Source organism: Phacochoerus africanus, chromosome 6 (assembly GCF_016906955.1).
Source record: "Phacochoerus africanus isolate WHEZ1 chromosome 6, ROS_Pafr_v1, whole genome shotgun sequence".
Taxonomy (NCBI): domain Eukaryota; kingdom Metazoa; phylum Chordata; class Mammalia; order Artiodactyla; family Suidae; genus Phacochoerus; species Phacochoerus africanus.
Genome location: NC_062549.1, coordinates 3,195,473 through 3,216,182, shown reverse-complemented (window position 1 = coordinate 3,216,182; position 20,710 = coordinate 3,195,473). Strand labels below are relative to the sequence as shown.

At 56.4% G+C, this 20,710-nt stretch overlaps 1 protein-coding gene across 1 annotated transcript in view; it reads right to left on the bottom strand.

Annotated features, from left to right (window-relative positions):
* The window catches only part of TRAPPC9 (trafficking protein particle complex subunit 9), a 468,592-nt gene that overhangs the window by 332,387 nt on the left and 115,495 nt on the right, over positions 1-20,710 (bottom strand). The window contains 3 exon segments of the mRNA XM_047783197.1: positions 1,738-1,890; positions 14,669-14,832; positions 17,282-17,414. Coding sequence (XP_047639153.1) covers positions 1,738-1,890; positions 14,669-14,832; positions 17,282-17,414 — 450 coding nt within the window.

Genomic DNA, 20,710 nt, shown 5'->3' with positions numbered 1-20,710 from the left:
CTAGGACACTCCCAGTTCAGGCCCAAGTCACACACCAGCTGCAGGACCCGACTGAGAGTGAGCTGCGTCCCAGGGTGTTCCCATCACATGGTGATTTGTCTGGCTGACCCTCTGGGCAACCAGCAGCCACAGAATGGTTAGAACAGTGGACTGTGGAGTCAGACTACCTGGTTCTCAACCCAGCTTGGCCACTTCCTCACTGTGTGACCTTAGAAAAAATGTTCAGGGACTTCCCATCTCGGCTCAGTGGTTAATGAACCCAACTAGCATCCATGAGGACACAGGTTCGATCCTTGGCCTCACTCAGTGGTTTAAGGAGCCAGCATTGCTGCGAGCTGTGGTGACGCGGCTCAAATCCAGCATTGCTATGGCTGTGGTGGAGGCTGGCAGCCACAACTCTGATTCGACCCCTAGCCTGGGAGCCTCCATGTGCCTCGGATGAGGCCCTAAAAAGACAAACAAACAAACAAACAAAAAATGTTCAACTTCTCTGTGCCTTAATGGTCTCATTTGTAAACTGGAGCTGTTAACAGCATCTATTTCATAGCGTCTATTTCTATGTAAACCTCCTAAACGTTAGCTGCTATTATCACAAGCGTCTGGGTGACAGACCCCTACTCCTGCGTCTCTGTTCTGCAGGAGCCCAGCCAAGTGCGCGTCTCGTAAGCAGAGGTGGTTCCGTGTCCTGCAATCTGTACTGGGGGCAGCAGGTAACATAACCAACACTAGCTGAACCCTCCCGTGTTCCAGCTGAAGCACCGAGCCTCACACCAACTCCAGAGACGGGCCCTGCTGGCACCTCACAAGTTAGGAGATTACGGCACAGGGAAGCCAAGGTCAGAGTCACCAACTTCCAGGAACAGAGTCCGCTGACTGTCTTCAATGCTACCCTCCGACGGGGTGTTCCCATTGACGCCCCTACCTCCAGTGCGACCCTAACTGGAGACAGGCCCCTAAAGAGGTGATAAAAGATAAATGCGGCCACAGGCCGGGCCTTAGTCCGTCCGACACAGCTGACGTCCTTCTAAGAGGCGGAAGAGACACCAGGCCGCGTCCTCTCTGCCACATGGGCCACAGAGAGAAGGCGGCCGTCCGCCAGCCAGGAGGGGGCTCTCCCTAGAATCCGGCCGTGCCGGTACCTTGGTCCCAGACCTCCAGCCCCCAGAAGTGTGGGAAGTCAGTCTCCACTGTAGCCCCGGGGTCGTGGCGGTGAGCTAACAACCAGCACGCCCCCGGTCCCCCCAGATCAAGGCATGAACGTGTGCTTCATAATCCGACATCATGAAACCGTGAAATCTCTTCCCTAATCAGCTCGTCCTAATGTTATAAGAAAAGTAAATTCCCATTTTCTCCACCCTCCATCTCCTCATGGGAATCATCAGGCTCGGAAGGGAAAGTTTCAAATCCCAGCTAATCAGGTGTCGAAGGGACCACAGCGGTTACACTTGAAAAAAACGCAGTAATTCCCACCTTCCACTAATGAGGATGACCTCCCAGCAAATGAGCACTAAATGGTCAAGAGGGCGGATGAAAAGATCCTTTAAGTAAAAAGTGCTCTTACGACTTTCCGCACACAGAGGAACTCGCTCGTTGGTCCGTGCCAGGAGAAGTCTCGAGCTGCTGGAGTTCATGAATGACAAGCAGGTTGCAAAAGGAACAGCAGGCCCCGAGGAACGGTGGTGGCTGCCCCGGGTCTGGGGACCAGAACGCGCTCGTTCACACTGGGAAGCAGCTTACCGTCACTCAGGTCCTGGAGGAGGTTCTCCTGGCAGGAGAAATCCAGCTTCACTTTGATGCAGACGGTCAACGTGGCCACCTTTCCAGGTTGCAGAGGAAACTGGGCAAGAGTTTCTTCCAGCCGCCAGCTCAGGAAGTCACCGTACAATTTCTCTACAATGACAAAATAATGGTGAGGACGATGGTGCAACGGAGGCAGCGCGAGACCCGGCCAGCTCCTAGAAAATGCAGACGCGTTCTCAAGAGCAAAGACGTGAGCCGCTTAAACTGCGATGGCTCGCCGTTCCAGACAATTCCAGAAGGACGGCTGCTGCCAGGCCATCGCCTGTGTCCACGAGCACCGCCCCCCTGGGCGGCGTCCATCCCTGATAAGAGCACTGCACCCCTTCTCTCAAACAGATCGGAGCGCAGCCGCGTCCTCACAGCAAGTACTCTCCATGTTCTGCCACCTTAGGGAGAAAGAGACCCTGGTGCAGTGGGAGATGCGTATCCAACAGAAACCTTCAGGAAACAGGAGCACAAACTCAGGGAGGGCCTGGGGGTGGGGGTGTGTTTCCTCGAGCTCTCCTGTCTTTAAAAGATCTTGCTTCCGGAGTCAGGTGGACTTGGCCTCCACTCACCTGGGGCGGGGTGGGGAGTGACAGGTACCCACCCAAGGCTTCTTCGGGTATAAAGTGGGGGCGACACTCCTGGGGCATGGGGTATCCTAAAGACGACGGCTGAGATGTGCCGAGGGGAGAAGGGAGCCCCGAGGGAGCCAGGGAAGGGCCGCTGGGGGTGCCATCTGGAGGCAGCTGTGTCACCTCCGGGACTCCCACTCCACCAGACAAGCCCTGCTTCATTAAAGACGGCGGCGGCGGCGGCAGGGGGAATAGGCCTAGGATCAAGTGCAATATCCCTGCCGCCCTGCCCCGCAGGGACACCAGGAGGGCCTGGAGCGGCCTCACCACAAGCTCGCCTCCTGCCCCTGCCCCTGAGGACATGTCCCAGGGACCAGGTGCAGCTCCTGCCCACCCCGAGGGTGGCTTGCAGTTCCCTGCTGGCCTGTGGAATTATTCACGCAAGTCAACCACACCTCCCATGGAAACCAGGGGTCCCCCACCCCTCGATATGACAAAGCCTGCCTCCCACGGCCTCCGCTTTCAGCCTGTCCTCCGCAAGGCAGGTGGCATGTGCACCCCCAGGCTGCGAGCTCTGTGCCTAGGAAAGCCCTCATCTGCCACGGCGCCGGCTGCTGTGTGTCTGTCCATCCTCATGACCTGAGGCGAGGAGACGGGGGCCATTACGACAGGCCCCCCAGCCCCCTGCCTCACTACCGCCCCCGCTGCTGTGGTCCCTTCAGTCCGGGACATGGAGCGACCTGCAGTGTCCCACTTCGCGGTCACCTTACGGCCTCCCTTTGAATAAACTGGTTCTCTGTGTTCCATTCCTTCCACCAGAATAAGGCGACGGAGGCCTTGAGAGATTAAGGAACTTATCCATGGTCCAAAACTGGGGAAAAGAGCCAGAATTCTAGATCCAAATGATTCTAGAGCCATGACACTCACTTCCCGCTCGAAGGCACGTCGAGGAAGAGTGGAAAACAAAGCCGTGCTCCCCATGGACCCAGACTTCAAACCTGCAAGAATCCAGCGGAAGGGAGAGCTTGATGGAGGGGCTGCACTGAAGGACAAAGACCTGGCGGGCTGCTAAGGGCAAGAACTCGGGGCCAAACTGCGCTGGGAATGCAAAACAAGTTCCTGTCTCCCGCCCGGGGTGAGCTCCCTCCAGAACGGGCCGAGCTCCAGGTAGAGCCGTCCAGGAGAGCACGTTCCTTCTCGGGGGGTCCCTAAACAGGGACAGAGCAGGGGTGCTGGCCTTGCAAGGTGTTTAGAAACCACATCACATTCGTGCACATACTTAGTTATTCACTGAACATGGAACTTGAACGAGCCAGACACTCCACGTGAGCGTTCTCTATCTCAGTCCTCATGTTACCCAGTGGAGAGGGGTTAGAGCCCCCCTAGGAAACCAAGGTTGTGCATATGTACTTGCTGGAGGTCATCCAGCTGGTCAGTAGAAGCGCTGGCAGGGAACAGGGGCCCCGTAAGCATGCACTGCACTGTGGCACCCCTGTCACCAGTTCACAGGGTGTTCAGATGTTCTGCAGACTGGCATCGGTGCACTGTCTCAGAAAGACCTAGAATCAGTCGGCAGTGGGGGAAGGATGACAGACCGTTAAGCGCGCTGGTTCCTGGGAGGCAAGGGGTTAATCCCCATGGGCTGGAACACTTGGGTACCTGACAGGACACTGCAGGTCTGGGGGGAACGTCTGGGGGCGACTGCTATTCAGACAGAGAAGCCGGGCAGGTTCAAGAGGAGTGGAAACCACGCGCTGACTCAGGACGCGGCACGTGTGTCCACGCGACCCCCGCGTGTGCGACGCACTTAGCGGACATCACACTAAACCCCTCACGTGCACGCTGCTCTCGTCTTCCTCCTCCTACAGATTGACGTACAGAACATACAGAGCCTAAGAGTTTGCTGCCAAGTATCCCACCCCGGAGCACGTGGCAGTAACAGCGATTAAGTTTCACACCCTGACCTGACCTCTGGTCTGAACTGGGGTCCTGACATTCAAACCGCCTGCTGGATACATGATCCTCTGGGTACTTTGCCAGCTCCTGACTCCAGAATGGAAGTTAGTGCCCTCCCTCCAACGCATCAGTAGTACCCAAACCCTCTCGACGACCCAGCAACTCACATTCTGGAAATATGTTAACCAGTTCATGCACTCTGTCTTTATTTTTCAATCCTGTAAATTAACTCAGGATGGAAGGGGATATGAGACACCAGGCGACGTGAAGCCAGGACAGAAAACCATTTGGCTGGCTCACAGAAGCCCAGATCCCAAAGCCCCAGGAACAGAGCAGTGCAGGCTAACTCCTTGGACGGCCTCTCCATCTGCCACAGCAGCAGCAGCCAACCTTTCCATGAAATACTGACAGCGGCCAAGGGACCGAGGCCCGCAAAGGCCTCCATCGCAAGACTCCATCAGGCCTGGCTCTGGTTCAGATCCTCCCCGAGGATGGGGAGCTATAAGTGGGGGTCTCCGAAGCATCTCTCGCTGAACCAGCATGTGTGGGGGCCTGGAAGGAGTGCTCTGGGTTCACCTCTCGCCCTCGCCCTCCCCCTCCCCTCACCCCTGGGCCCCCTACACCAGCACTGCTGCTCCCTCTGCTGGGAACTCTCTCACACGGTGAATTCCTGCTCGTGACCCCCAGGCCGACCCCTGCCTTGCCTGCCCCATCCCTCGCGGCTCCTCTGGGCTCTGATGCTACACACAGGTACATCAGCCTGGGTTAAGTCGCTCGCTCTTCACCCATCAGTCAACACACCGAAGGCAAGGACCAGACCTCGCCTTTGAAGCTCACCACCCCACCAAAAGGCAGAGCACGATGCCAGCTCAGAACACCAGCTTTAGCCCAAGCCTGCCTGGGTTCAAACCCTGCCTCTGGCTGGGCACCCCTAAGTTGCTAACTTTCATGTGTCTCAGTTTACTCATCTATAAAATGGGTTGTCCTAATAGACGAGTTAATGAAAGTGCCAAGAACAGGCCTGGTTTAGAATAAGCACTCAACAGTGTTAGCTACTTTCCACTCTGCTGCCCCAACGCCCCCACCCTGACTGGGCAGAGAGGCTGGGAAACAAGATCTGCCAGCCAAGTGGTGAGCTTTAGGGTCAGCAGTGCCTGCACCCCCACCTAGGAGCCCTGTGGCCCTGGGCAGGCCACCCTCTGCTCCCTGAACCCAGCCCCCAGATCACAGGACCTCCCTCTGCACCCTGAGATGCCCAGTCAGGGCACAGAGACAAAACGAGAGCCACCGTGAAGGCACACTGAGACACGGCGGCCTGGGCACAGCAGCCGGTGCGCAGCCAGTGCTCAGACAGCGGACACGGACGCCCTCTGAACCACAGCACTGCATGAGCGCTTGCTGTTTACACTCTACCACTGCCCACTTCATCCGCACGAGGAACCCGCCCTGCACGGCCACTCGACACCCTCGAGGCAGGCGCTGTGCTAAGTTCTGGGGAGAGGAGACCCCTGGGGAGGGTCTGAGAAGAGGAGGGAACAAGTCGGGGAGCACAAGTCCCCAAAAGCTTAGACCCGATGACAGATGAGGTTCCTCTCAATCTGAAAACTTCTGGAAAGTGTATGGCATTACATGCAGAACAGCTTCAGCAGCAGCGGAGCCAGCAGAGGGCCAAGCCCCGGGGGCATGTCCGTCTGGAGCCTGAGCAAAGAAGCGGGCCTGCTGAGGCCCCCAGTTCGTATGGAAGATCAAATCCTTCCAGCGCTTAGTCCAGCCTGTCGGTGATTCACAACTAAAACTCTATGGCGGCTCACTCGGGACTGTCTGGACGGCCTGTATTTCCCAGGTCTTTCACCTGCACGGTCACCTCTGCTCCAGCAAAAGCCGGGAGAGATCCTTGGGGTTGTCCCTCTGACTGCAGGACACGGGGCTGGTGTGTCACAGAGGTTGGCAGGCGCTGGCTTCCAGCAGACATGAAATTAAAGAAATACGCCAGCTCTGATCGCCACTGGGCAGTGGGTGCACCTACCAGACACGACCCAACGGAGGAAGGGAGAGGAAACACATTTATCACGAGCGCAGTGCCACGACTTCAACAACTGCTCCCGGACGGCGAACCTGTACAGCGCTCCCACCAAGGCCTCCGCCTGTGCTACCCGTGCCACCCCGTCCAATCCACACGGCAACAACGCTGAAAGGGTCGGCCACGGTCCCCACGGCAGGTAGATGCCCGGCTTCAACACGGCGATACCACCTCCCAGCACATCTGCTTGTTTAAGCCTGAAGACAAGCCTGTGGAATAAACAGCGCTGCATCTCAGGCTGAGGAAACAAACTTTCTTCTTCGTTTTAGCTTTTTGCGCGGGCGCTGCTGGGTGTCTGCGCTCCTTGGGAAAGATGCAGCCCTGCTGAGGCGGACATCGGAACACCTCATGCGCTCATGCTGTGAGCACCACACACCGCTGACCCTGAACAGCTAGCGGGGACTCTGATATTCAAGAGGCCCCCACCCTCCTAGCGCCCCCGCCCTCCTGACGCCCCGCCCTCCTAGCGCCCCTGCCCTCCTAGTGCCCCGCCCCCCCATCTGGACCACGTCCCCTCCGTGCCCCCAAGGACCTGAACATATCCAGCCTCGCAGCATTGACCAGAGGGCATTTCTGTTGGTCTTGGATGAACCTGTTTTGCAAACTTCTCGGAAGTGCCCTAGAACCATGCCCAACGCTGACCTGTCCAGGAAAGCCACCGCAATCACGTATGCAAGGGGACACGGAGCTGAATGAGCTTTAGTCACCCGGGATCATCAAAGTCTCCCCAGGAGGCACACGGGTAAGTCCACTCACGTGGTCACCCAAGGGCAGCAAAAGGGTTACAGGATGTGCGGTCAGAATTCAACTCGATCCACTGAACATGCCTGATGCCGAGCCGCAACCATGACTCCTTTAGGACAGGGCTCATGCATTAGTCACGTGCGTGGTGTGGTGACTGCTACAGACGTGTGATAGAAGTGTCGGGTCGCTGAACAGCGTGAAGCCAGGTGCAATGAGTCTCATCGTGACAGAGCGTCAGCAAGGCCATCACAGAGGGAGAGGCACGGTGAGCTCTGTCTGAAGGGGCAGAAGAGCTCGCGGGTGGCATGGGGCCTGTTCTGAGAGTGATGGCAGGCATCTGAGCCACCCCAGGATACCTGAGGGTTAGCAGAGTTCTCCACACGACAGCGTGTCCTGAGACGGCCGGAGGACAGGGTCTGTGGAAGCACTTGCTGTGACCAGAGGGCAGGAGCACAGCAGCGACTCTCCTGGGCGTCCCCAAGGCTCACACGACAGCCACATCGGGGCGCTCAGGGAAGGCTTGCTCAACAACCGTAAGGACACACACGTGAGCCAGCAGAGGGACGGTGGCAGACAGGCGCACTCCTGGCCCTGGTCCCCCCATGCTGTGGGGCCCCCCAGGCATGAGATCACTGTCGTCCTGTCCCCCAAGCACAGTGGCTGGAACACGGAGGAGACCAGGTAAGTGCGCAAAAAAAGGGAAGACGACAGGTGGGCAGCAGGCCAGAGGATGCGTGCGCTGAACGCGGGGCTAGGAAACTGCTGTGAGAAACCACACTGGCCACTCAGGGTCCTGGCACCCTGGCCCCAACAGGCACTCCCAGAGGCGGCCAACAGGAAGCAAAAGCAGCTGCTCATCCCCACCGCAAAGGGACTTAGCGGGCACTCACCACCTACCACGTGCTGGGCGCCCTGGAGGTACTCCTGCGCATTCCGGAGTCCCCAGACGAGAGGGGCACTGGGCCGGGGGCTCTCAGGCTGCAGCGCTAACTCTCGAGCAGTCAGAGAGCCTGCTGAGGACACCATGCAGCAGGGCACTAAGTGGCGGCTGGGAGCCAAACCTGTCCCACTCCAAAACCCGTCCTCTTGTGCCCCTGGCTGGAGAGAGGCCGTGCTATCACCTGCGTGGACAGAGGGACCCAGCCCCAGCAAAGGAAGAGAACAGCAGGCAGAGCAGAGTGGAACCGTGTTAGCTGCACCCGCTGAATGTGCAAACGGCGCAGCTCAAGAAGAGCTCTGAAAACTGCCACCTGAACCCGCGCCCCAGCCACAAAAAAGGCCAGTGATGAAGCAGTGTTCAAACCCGCGTTCTGTGTCTCACCACCTCCAAGCATACTGTATACCAAGAAGGCTTTTGAACTGCATGGCTTGTTTTTGTGTTAAGCTCCCCGGCTGAACAGGGACTCATCCATAACGGAAAAGAATGTAAAAAAGAAGGTGTGTGTACTTATAACCAAATCCCTTCGCTGTACAGCAGACACTGCAACACAGCGGAGTAACTCTACTTCAGTAAAACGCAGTAACACAAAAGGGACACATTCAGACAACCGGCAAAGCCACTCACAGGGAACAGCCACTGCACCTTCTGAGGCCACAGGGCCAAGGCCTTCGCATCTGAGGAATGACGCAGGGACCTGCCAGCGCACCGAGGACTTTGCTCCAGCTGCAGAGACCGCTCCACTGCCAGGTTTACTGCGTTTTCATGCGTCCAACATGGGCCTTTCTGGTTCTTCCCTTTGCTATTGTGCTACAGGATGGGAGGTCCGGAGGGGCTTTTCAAAATCCTACACAAGGATACGCTGGCAGGACTGACAAGACAGACAGGAATCGATACTGTAACACAGGTCACTAATTCCCCCCCATGGAACCTAGTTGCAGAAACAACTGTCATTATTTTAATGTCAGAGCTGAGTTCTGTGCGCTCAAGTGAAACTGGTGATTTCCCGTTGACAGTGACAGACAAATCGTTGCCTTCAAGGCCAACCGCAGGTGCTTCTCACTGGAGAGACCCCGCCGTTCACGAGGAGAGGAGGCAGGAGAGGCTCCTCTCCAAGCCAGACACGCACCAACTGGTGACTGTTCCAACCCAGAGGCCGTGCTTTTCGAAACAAACTCAACAGGAAGAATAAAGAAAGCAAGGGATGTGGACGCGTCTTCACGTCCACGTGTGCGTGTACATTTGTGTTGGTGCCAAACACTCACATATCTCAGAAGATTCGTTGAGAAGAAAATACGATAAATTGCTCTTAGCCTAGGCGTGTTTGCCTTAAAACCTATGGCTACTCAGGTGAAGGCAGAAGTTTGCCTCTTTAACAGCCTATGAATCAAGACTTGCTCAAAAACGGGCTGCGGTCAGAATCGCGGAGAGACAAGGGCAACAACCCTTGTCCTGATGGGGTTAAGTGCTCCCGCCTGCCAGAAGCACGTGTGCCATTAGTGCCCAGACAACTGTTGAGACCCCGAGAGCCCCCCACTGATCCCTGCCATACGCTGCAAATGCAAAAGGATTCGAGAAACCAGCCTAGATCCAGCGATTAACACCAGACAGGAAAGCACGGAAGGGGGAGGAGAAAATACACCAGAAACCTTCTTGATGTGGAGAAGAGGGGGTGGGGGTGGCACCGAGCCATGCGAGGGCCCAGGCGGGCGGCAGCAAGGAGACAAGGAGAGGACATGGGGCCCACAGGCCGGCCTCCCGCACAGCCAAGGTCCCGGCACACAGGCCACCTGCAGATGGGACGCAGTGAGCAGAATGAGCGTCCTCAGAGTAGCCTGACCGAGGCCCTGGGTGCTCGGAGCTGTCCTAGGAGTTTCCCCGTTCACCCCCGCAACAGCCTGCACACCGGGGACGCGCACTGGCCCCTGGGCGCCTCCTCTGTGACAAGCGCTGCCCTTGGTTCCCGGGCACGGGGGACGCCGCCATGAGACGAAGAGCCCATCCCCACCCCAAACGACCTCTCCGGGCGTCACGGTGACCGAACGAGAAAACACAACCCGAAGTACCACTTGGTGGGCACGTGCCCAAGAATAGGAGTCATTATTACTGTTGAGACATAAAACATCCCTAACAGCAGTACGAAGAAATAATCTGGAATTCTGAGAAAGGAACAGTGTGCAAGCGTCTCACAGAGTAGACTTTTAAGACACACCTAAGGGAGCTAAACTCAGGAGGCTTAAATAAAGATGATGCCGAAATGGAAACAGACATTGCTCAGCATCCGTGATGGGGCCTGACACTGCCTCTGCCCCCCAACACAGGCTCGCCCCCCAGCACTGCCTCTGCCCCCCAACACAGGCTCGCCCCCCGGCACTGCCTCTGCCCCCCAACACAGACTCGCCCCCCAGCACTGCCTCTGCCCCCCAACACAGACTCGCCCCCCGGCACTGCCTCTGTCCCCCAACACAGACTCGCCCCCCAACACTGACTCTGTCCCCGAACACAGACTCACCCCCCGGCACTGCCTCTGCCCCCAACACAGACTCAGCCCCCGACACTGCCTCTGCCCAACACAGACTTGCCCCCCGACACTGCCTCTGCCCCCATTCCAATTTCATCATTTTCCCATCTCCACATTTATATTATATCATTTATTGATACTGACAGCTTTTGGTACTGTAGACTGTGACAGGAGTTATGCCTTTTGTGTATTTTGGAAGCAGATGGTTTATTTTCATTAATTTATTTCCACATGTAAATGCACTGCAGCTTGGGATGAGAATTAAAAAGGAATGACAGCTTTAATTTTCCATTCGCAAACATGTTTGGAACGGCCAGCCCGTGCTGTCCGTGATGGATTTGGGTTTCTCTGTCTCAGACGGAGGCCGGAGCTTCCGGGACCCTGGCCCCGCCTGGTCCCTCACGACCCAGCAGAGTGACCCCAGACACATCACTCCCCCCCGGCTCCACATCCCCATGCACAGAGAGAGGGTGACACCACCGGCCCCCTCTGCCCTCGAGGAGGCCAAGTTCAGAGCTGGACGAGAAGGTGACTCCTGTCGGCGTCGGCGGGACCCACCCTGAAGGCCCTCCCTGGCTCTGCCCGGTTCCTGCCTTCCCAACCTCCCCGCCACGACCAGTCAACAGGCTGACACTGGCCAGTTCTTACCAGAAGGCAGCCGCCTCTGGGTTGGGCAGGGCATGGCTGGAAAGGGCCGCCGGCGGATTTTCTGGGGTGACGATATGGTCCATGGTACAACTTGATGAGAATTTGGGGGAGACACGTGTATTTGTCAAAACTTATCAAGTGACACCTTATGTGCATTTCCCCACATATACATTTTACCCCCAACAAAGTGGACGAACTTGGAACTCTGAGGCAGAGTGGGCATGTGAGAGTGTTAGTGGGTGAAAGGCACAGCAGTCCAAAACTTCTGGAATGACCCAAACCACGATGGATCGATGGACGCACGGAGGCTGGACGGACACCTGACGAATCCAATACAGCCAAGTGTTCATCACAGAACCGAGGCGGTGGGTTTGCGGTGTCCGCTGTAAAATCCTCCCGACTCTTCTGTGGGTTTGAATATTTTCTTGATAAAAGGCTGGGGGGAGGGGACGGCAGATTCAAAGCGTGAGGACCCCAAGGGCTAGGGCAGCCCCGGAAGCTGGGCTGAGTGGGGCTGAGATGACAGAGATGCTGGGGTCCTCCGGGAGGGGGGGTGTCTGGGCAAAGCGATGAGGAGGGATCCGTGAGGGAGATGCCGGGGTCCTCCCGGGGGAGGGGGTCCCAGCAAGGGAGCCTCCAGGGGACCCCGCCTCCCGCTTTTGGGATCCACTCACCCAGCACATGAGACCCACCCGCCCGGTTAGCCCCCCTCCATCGACAACCCCAAGATGGGCACCTGCCACGAGCCAAGCCTGGAGAGGAAAGGGAGGCGCTCTCGCTGCCTTGGCGAGACTCAGGCCCGGCTGGAGGGAGAGCAGCCCAGCAGCGATGGCAGCACATGGCTCCTCAGTCACCTAGAGCCTCTGAGACAATGGAGGAGGGGCCAGCGACCCAGCCTAGGAACTTTCCAGAGAGACAATGAGGTGGAAACCACAGGATGCATTCCCTGAAGGAAAAGGCGAGGCGGCCTCGAGGGGGAGGAGACGGCAGGAATGTCCAGAAGCTGAATCGGGTTCCCAATGAGCAACGAGACGAGTTTTACGGGGGCAAGAGGCAAAAGATGAGGCTTGAAGCAGGGGCGGAAATCCAGGGACAGCAGTGGCCCCAGAGCACGAGCGCGAGGACCTGCGCGTCTGGAAGGAGCGGGGCTGTCCTGAGTAGTGACACATGCTCATCCCGGGGTCCACCTGAGAAAAGGATGCTAAGCTGTGAAGGCAGGAGAGGCGAAAATTCTTCTCGTGACACTGCAATTTCCCATCATTCAATATTAGTTCACTTGTTCAAACATCAACCAAACCCTATAACCAATTCATTAAATTCAGAGCAGATGAAGGTATTTCACATCTGGGAGGCGTTTCCTACCTAATCCACACGCGGCGTTTGCTCTGGAAAATGGGAGGGAAAGGAAGAAAGGATGAGATTAAGGGAGGGTCATCAAAATTCCCTAAAGACTCAGAGCCATGAAAAGCAAAGCCCACAAGAGGAAAAACTGATACGGTGAGATGAACCATATTCAAACTAAGAGCTTCTGGTCACCCAAGGACCCTGCAGAGAGGGTACTAGCAACTGCGGAGCAGGCGATAGTACAGCACAGATTCCCAGCTAAGAACCTACACTCAGGGCACAAAGACGTCCTGTGAGTCAGGAGAGAGGGGCAGAGAAACTCAGAGACAGACACAGAGAGACAGAGACAGAGGGACAGACACAGAGAGACAGAAAGAGACAGACAGACACACAGAGACAAACAGAGACAGAGAAGGCAGAATACCCGCTGGGGCAGAAGGGCAAAGTGCCCCAAACCACATGAAAGGTGTTCAAATCCGCTGGATCCCCCGGAGACGCAGTGTTAACACACTAGCCTTACACAAAGGGTGTCGCACCCCACGCCCCGCATGGTGGGTAAAATGAGCACGAATGCCAGGTGGCAGAGAGGACCTGGCACAACCTTCACTCTCACACGGTGACAGTGCAACCAGGCTTTGGAAAAGCCGCAGTGAAGCCAAACGCCTGCAGCCCCCCTGCCCAGCATCCCATCGTGGCGACGTCCACAGAGACCACTGCCCGGGCCACCAGAGCCACACGGCCGCGCCCGGATGGAGGAACACGCTGCAGAGACTGTGCTAGAGCAACGAGACTGGATGGCAATGGCAGGGGGCACGGGGGCAACAGTGGCGGCGACGGTGGTGGCGGTGGTGGTGGTGGCAGTAATAACAGCTGACAAACCCGAGCGCCAGCACTGCGCCTCGCGCTGCTCCAAGCACTCTGCCCATCTGGCCTCACTCACCTGTCCCAGTAACCCCAGGACGCGGGCACCGTACCAGGGTTCACTGACCAGAGGACGAACCCGGAGGGTAGTGCCCAAGCTGATAAGATTCGGCCCACACCTGAACCCAGGCGGTGCCTTCCGATGGGGGGAGGCGGCAAAGGGAGAAGAAGCAACACAAGACGGGCGAGTACTCGCTCCTTCCCTACACACGGCCCAGCGTCGCCAGAACCAGGGGGGACCTCGGGAACAAGACGGCCCGGCATCCTCAGCAGGACAAGCTCAGGCCAACCCTCGCTCACACAACCCAAATTCCTCCTCTCCCGAGAGAACTCTCGCAAACTCGTCCCCGGAACTCCCTCCAGCGGGTGGCTCTGCCCCAGGGACGTCTGCTTCATTTGGGTTTTCCCATCACGAAGCCACCGGCCCACGGAGGGAGCCCTCTGCCAGGAGCAGCGCAAGCATAGCACACCCTCTCCCAGAAACACAGCCAGGTCCGGCCGAACCCCCACCAGCGGCCTGGCTGCCCTCACTCCTATGTCCCAAGCACGTCAACACTGCAGGTTCCACCAGCTGGCTCTCCTGATGCCACCTATATGACAGGTATCCCCTTTGATCAGTGCCCCCCCAACCTCTAACACGCCAGGCCGTCTGCCACCTGTGCCCTCATCTAATCCCCAGAACAGCTGTATGTGGCAAGGACCACCTCCCCTGCACACCCAGGAGGAAAGTGAGGCACGGGAAGGACCAACAGCGATAGACCGTGAGGCCGAAATGTCACACAGGTCCTATGACCCCGAGCTACGTGTGCCTTAGAACTGGACACAGAGCACCTGTCTCCAAGAGGGAGCAACCAGGCTCCAGGGGTAGAGCCCGCAGCAGACACGGAGGGGCACAGAGGGAGCCCAAACGCTGGTGCTCTTCTTTGCTCATTCATTCATTCGTTCATTCGTTCGTTCCCGGATACCGTCCCCAAGATCTCATCTGTGTGAAGCACACGCTGGGTGCAAAGGTGTGCTCTGTGCACTGTGACTTCCCGCCGCGTGCTCTTCACGCAAAATCAGGACACCAGTTTCAAAATGAACCTTCTGAACACTGGCTATTTAAAAAGTCGCTTCTGCAAATAAAAAAGATAAACACTTCTGGGGTCCAAAGTCCCTACCTTTGGTGGTGAGAATTTTTGAGGTGACTTCCAGTTTCTCCAGGGGTTCCATTCCAATGTTTTCCAGTTTCACGACCAGGTGCTGCGTTTCTCCGTTGTAAAGCTGGACGGACACATTCGTAGATACTTCGTCACCAGAGGACGGCTGCAGTGAATGCGCAGATCTAAAATAATCGCAATGATGATGGGTTTTAGAAAGGAAGGGACGGAGGAAAGACAGCCAGTGGCATTTTAGAAATCGTCACATCACCGCGCTCAGGCGTTTCGGGAATGTTGAGTGGGGTTCGGCTTTAACATGGAACTCGGGTCCCCGGTTCCCCGCGACCAGGAGCCCAAGGGCGAGTCACCAGACAGAGAGCTCCTACACGCAGGCGCGTCCTGGGGCACCCACACCTAACCCTCCCTCCCCCTGGACCTGAGCTTCCCACGCGGGTGTGAAGCAGAAAGACACTTAACTCCTGGACCATGGCGAGGCGAAAGTGAAACAATGAATTCATTCAAATGATCCATGAGCACGCTGCTCTCTCAAAAAGAATTTAAAACCTCACACTCAGAAACACCCTGCGAAAACTTGGAGCTCCCATCCTGGTTCAGCGGAAATGGATCTGACAGGTATCCACGCAGGTTCGGTCCCTGGCCTTAACCCCAGTGGGTTAAGGATCCGGCGCTGCCATGAGCTGTGGTGTAGGTCACAGACTCGGCTCGGATCCTAAGTTGCTGTGGCTGTGGTAGAGGCCGGCAGCTGTAGCTCTGATTGGACCCCTAGCCTGGGAACCTCCATATGCCGCAAGGGGGGCCCTAAAAAGCAAAAAAAATAAAAATAAAATTAAGAAGAAAGCTGAAAGGAACCATTCTGAAAGACAACATGGGAAGTGCAGGAAAAGGAAAATGGAAAGTTCATACGACAGACCCCGGGATCCCAGGTAACACTGACACGCGTCACTGGCCAACTCCTGACGTGACCCAGGGCAGTCGGTGGGTCCTCGGCACTGGCCAGGCCGGGCTCTGGAGCATGAGGGGTGCAGCCCAGCGCCCAGAGGCCCCGAGGCTTGCCTGACCTTCCCCTGAGGCTCCAGCTCTACAGCCCTGGGTCTAAAGCTCTTGCCCGCTGACTGTCACCTAACCCACCCGGACGTCTCCTCCCCCAGCCCACAGGCGGCAAACCCACTTCCAGGCAAGGAGGTCCCTGGGGACCACAGGGAAAAGGCTCCGGAGGCACAGTGGGGACAAAAGCCAGCCAATAACGAGGGAGGTGACTGCAGCAGGTGGTGTTAAAAAGCACATCCAGGAGTTTCCGTTGCGGCTCAGTGGTAATGAACCTGACTAGTATCCATGAGGACACGGGTTCAATCCCTGGTCTCGTTCAGTGGGTTAAGAAGCCAGCATTGCCGTGAGCTGGGGTGTGGGTCACAGACGCAGCTCAGATTCTGAGTTGCTGTGGCTGTGGTGGAGGCCGGCAGCTGCAGCTCTGGTTCAACCCATAGCCTGGGAACTTCCACATGCCGCAGGTGCGGCCCTAAAAAGGGTAAAAAAAAAAAAAAAAAAAAAGCACATCCAAACCACATTTTCAGAAAATAACAGCATAAAGAATCAACATGAATTCCTTTGCATTTTATATCTTTTAAAGGTTGTTTATGAGTCAAGAGATAAACTTTCTCTGTCAAGGAAGGAAAAGGGACTCCTGTCCTCACCATAAATGACTTCCTTCCACATTTTAACACATAGTCCTTCTCAAGTGAAAGCTGTTTATAGTCAATTTGAATTTGCTGAGCAGGTGTTTGGAAAAACTACAACACAGCCGACACTAATTACTTCGCCTCTCAAGCAAGCAGGATGCCAGCCCCTGTGGTGATGTGATTTTCAGATATCTTTATGATGTATGTTTTTAAGCAATTAAAACAAATTTTTTAGCTTATATGGTTATGTAAAAAGTAATCTGATACTATACAAAATGCAGTATGATTTCAACTATTCAAATATATATATATATATATGGGTTTTTTTTTCCCTTTTTTGGTCACCCCACTGCATATGCAGTTCCCGGGCCAGGGATGGGATCCTAGGTGCAGCTGAGACCTAAGCCACAGCTGCGGCAACGCCAGGTCCTTAACCCACTGCTGCAGGCCGGGGATCAAACCTGCGTCCCAGCGCTCACAAGACACCAACAAGCCCATTGCCCTACAGTGGGAACCCCTGTATTTTTGGTCATGGGTCAACAGCAGAAGCAAACACCAGAAAGCATTAATGGTAATCCCACTGAGATTTTTCTCTCTTCTTTATGCTTTCCTAAAATGCTAAAGGGGAAAAAAGACAGAGAGACTGTTTTTTAGAAGTTTTTCTTAAATTCTCTAAAACCTTAACCATTTTTTCACAAAAAATTATGATTTCAAAAGCTAATTTCACATTTTGTCTGATCTTGGTAAGAAACACTTCAACTCTGTTCCAACTCGCTGCACGCAGAGTGCACCTACCAGCATCTCGAAGAAACCCTTCGCCCAACTTCTGGCCATAAGAGTCACGGACTCACTCAGACTCCTGGAGCCACTAGAGACAGTGCCCAGGGAGCAGTCCGGGCGCCCGGCCCGCCCCCACCCGCGAGCAGACAGGCTCTACCTGGGCAGAGAGGTGCTGATCTGCAGCCTGGGCAGAGCAGGGACGACTTCCACCGCGGAGCCGCCGGTCTTGACTCCCGGGAGGTTGTCCAGAAAACAGTCACTAAAGACGCCAAAGACCGTGGTGTGGTAACCTGGGAACGAGAGGCAAAGCTGCACCCACCTGGAAAGGCTTCGAGTGCTGCCCCCGCAGTGAGCCCTGCACAGGGGCCCGTTCCGGCCTGAGCTGAGAGGCGGGGGGTGACAACCACCTGTGTTCCTCCTGCGCCAGGCTGGCCGGGACCAGGGGACAGCGTGCGTGGCGTCTCCATAACCTCTAAGTCTCACAACCTAATAATTAGGGCCTCCTGCCTGCACTAATTTGCTGTTTGACTGCATCCAGCTCTAAAATGAGAATGATAGCTTGTACTCCTTCCCAGGACATGGTGTGACTTGAAAAACTGATTCAAAAATCTTCTGTTGAGAGAGATCAAAGTTCAAGAGATGATATGGCAAAGTCTGCTGAATGCGTACACGTTCTATAATTCAGGATTAGCAAAATTTCCATGGGGGAGAACCCTCCAGAGGTTAGGAAAGCACTTGAAACTATTTAAGGAAGAGCTTTAAAATGGCTTTTGAAATTTCGAGCGATAATTATTAAAAACAACATCATTTAATTTCATTTAATTCAATGAAATTAAATAACACCCAATGGCTAAATGCCTAGGGTGCCAACTTTTCTGCACTCATGTTAAACAGCCAAACTCAGGCAAGAATAAGCTGCCACCCTGAAGACCAGGGAGGCCCTGACACAGCCGACCGCCAAGCCCCTCACCTTCCGCCAGTTCCAAACCGGCCCCTCAACTTAAAATAACTCCAATTCAATGGCACCGGTGTCTCCTCCTTCTTAAAGTATGTTTCTCAAAAGACTGCGTTCATTTCATGCGCAAAAACTTCCCCCTCAGAAACCCACAATGGCCCCCCATCCTTCTCGCTATAAAACTGGTATGATGTGGCTTTGTCCACTAAGAAGCTTTGTTTTCAGTTTCTTAGTTAAAATTAGTCATTTCCAGGAGTTCCCGTCATGGCTCAGTGGTTAACGAATCCGACTAGGAACCATGAGATTGCGGGTTCGATCCCTGGCCTCGCTCCGTGGGTTAAGGCTCCAGCGTTGCTGTGAGCTGTGGTGTGAGTCGCAGATGCAGCCTGGATCTGGAGTGGCTGTGGCTCTGGCGCAGGCCGGTGGCTACAGCTCCAATTAGATCCCTAGCCCGGGAACATCCATATGCCGTGGGTGCGGCCCTGAAAAAGACAAAAGACCAAAAAAGTTAAATAAAATTAGTCATTTCCCTTTTGTCACCCACTGCTGAAGACGACTGCAAATAAACTCGAAACCCGAGGACAGATCCTCTGCTGCACTGGCGACACAGGTCAGCCCTTTCCACCCCCGTCTGGGATCAGGGCCCAGACACTGCCACTGAGGCTCTGACCCCTCCTCTGCGGGCAGGGTGGCCACTGGTTGCGTGTTTGTCTGAATCACCCTCTTGGTCCCGGTCGCCTCCTCTCTAACCCGCTGCCCCTCCCCGCTTCCCGCCCGCGGCTGCGGTCCCGCATCCATCACTTTCTCCCTGGACCAAGGCTGGGGCTCCCCACTTGCTCTCCCAGCCTCCAGCCTGTTCGCACAGCAGCCCGGGACTCAGTGCTGCTCAGACCACATCTCTCCTCCCCTCTGGGTCGGCTGGGCCTCTGTTGCCTCCCAGCCTCGTCACTCTGCCCCTCTGCCTTGGACCAGTCATTCTGAGCCTCCCTGGTGCCCTCTGCACCTTGTTCTCTGACCACCAGGTAAGTAAGAGCCTGGACAGGTGCTCTTCCTGCCTGGCTCCCCTTCTCCCCATCCCACCCCTTGGATAATTCCTAGTTTACCTTCAAACCTCAGGGTCACCAGTGGGGATAAGTCCTTCCTCACCACCCCCCCCCAGAAGCAGGAGCTCAGCCCAGCCCAGCGCTGGCGGCAACACACCCTCGCCTGGGCTGCCGCCTCACCCTCCGGAGAGCAGCCTTCCCCAGGGACTGTTTGCTCCCTCAGCCACCAAATAGCTACCGAGGCCCTACCAGATGCCAGGCGTGAGTATCCAGCCAAGCAAGACAGACGAGGCTGGCAAGGCAGGGCCAACTGCAGTCAGTGACACGGAGGAGGGGCGTGCACAGAGTAGCATGGGGACTAGGGACCTCGACCTGGCGGGGGGCGGGGGGGCTAAGGACCATCTCCAGGGGGACGGGAGGACCGGGCCAGGCACTGGCAGAGCACCGGGGCCAGTCAAGCCCGGAAGGAAAAGCCAACAGAAGGAAAAGCAGGAGCAGAGGCTTGGAGAGCGTGGGGCGTTTGCCGAACAGGATTCTTACACGCCTGCAGAGGTGAGCGGGGCCAGCTCACACGGGCTCCTCGGCTGGGGGGCGGGGGGAGGCGGCCCTGACAGCAAGCACTCGGAGGGAGAAGGCACTAGCACTTCTAGTCCAGAGGTGACGTGGCCAGATGTGCACGGCACGACGGTCACCTGGCTGCCATGCGGAAGGAGTGGCAGCACTAAGATGGTCCTAAAGCTTCTGCGACAGACCCCAGAAGAGGGGCACATTCTGCCAGCCCAAGAGGCCGGCGGGGAGGAGGGGTCTGACAACACAGTCATCATCGTGGAGCTGGGGGGCAGAGGCGGCAGCCATCAAGGGTGACTCCCAGTGCCCGGGGACAACTGGCTGGACGGTGCTGCCCTCACTGGGATGGAGCCACGGGGGAGAGCAGCTTCAGGAACGAGATGATGGGCTCTGGTGGGGACACGCTGTATGTGACGTGCCCACGGAATGGGCAAGGAGACGGCCGGGGGTGACTGGATATTCAGGTTCAGAAAAAGGGTGTGGACAGGAGAATCAGCAGCCTGCAGGTGGGGCTGAAGCCGGAAAAGCAGGTGGAAAAGAGGGAAGGAGCGGATGGGGTTGGGGGAGGAAGGAGGGGACCGGGGAAGCGGGAGGGAGGAAAGGACAGGGCTGGACGCAGGTTTAAGGGTTGGGCTGGACAAGCGACAGCAGAAGACCCGGGCCCAGGAGGACGGGCACTAGAGGCAGCAGCGGGGGGCTGAGGTGCACGGGGCGCAGTGAGCACATCCAGGAAGAGACGGTGGGACCACGGGATGCTGAGCAGTGACGCGGGACCAGAGCAGATGCCAAGACACCAGATTTTGCTGAAAAACACTGCTGGTGGCCTCGGTGACAGCAGTTTTGGTGAAGCGCTGGCTAAATCCAGGACACAGTGGGTTGGAGAACCACCACAGGTGGAAAGGTGGGTTCAGCGTGTGTAGACAGCCCTCTAAGAGGTCGCTGAGGAGAGCAAGAGCTGAGGCCACAGCGAGCGGAGACCTTGGCTTCCAAGGGCATAACCGCAGCAGGAGGACTAGAGGGT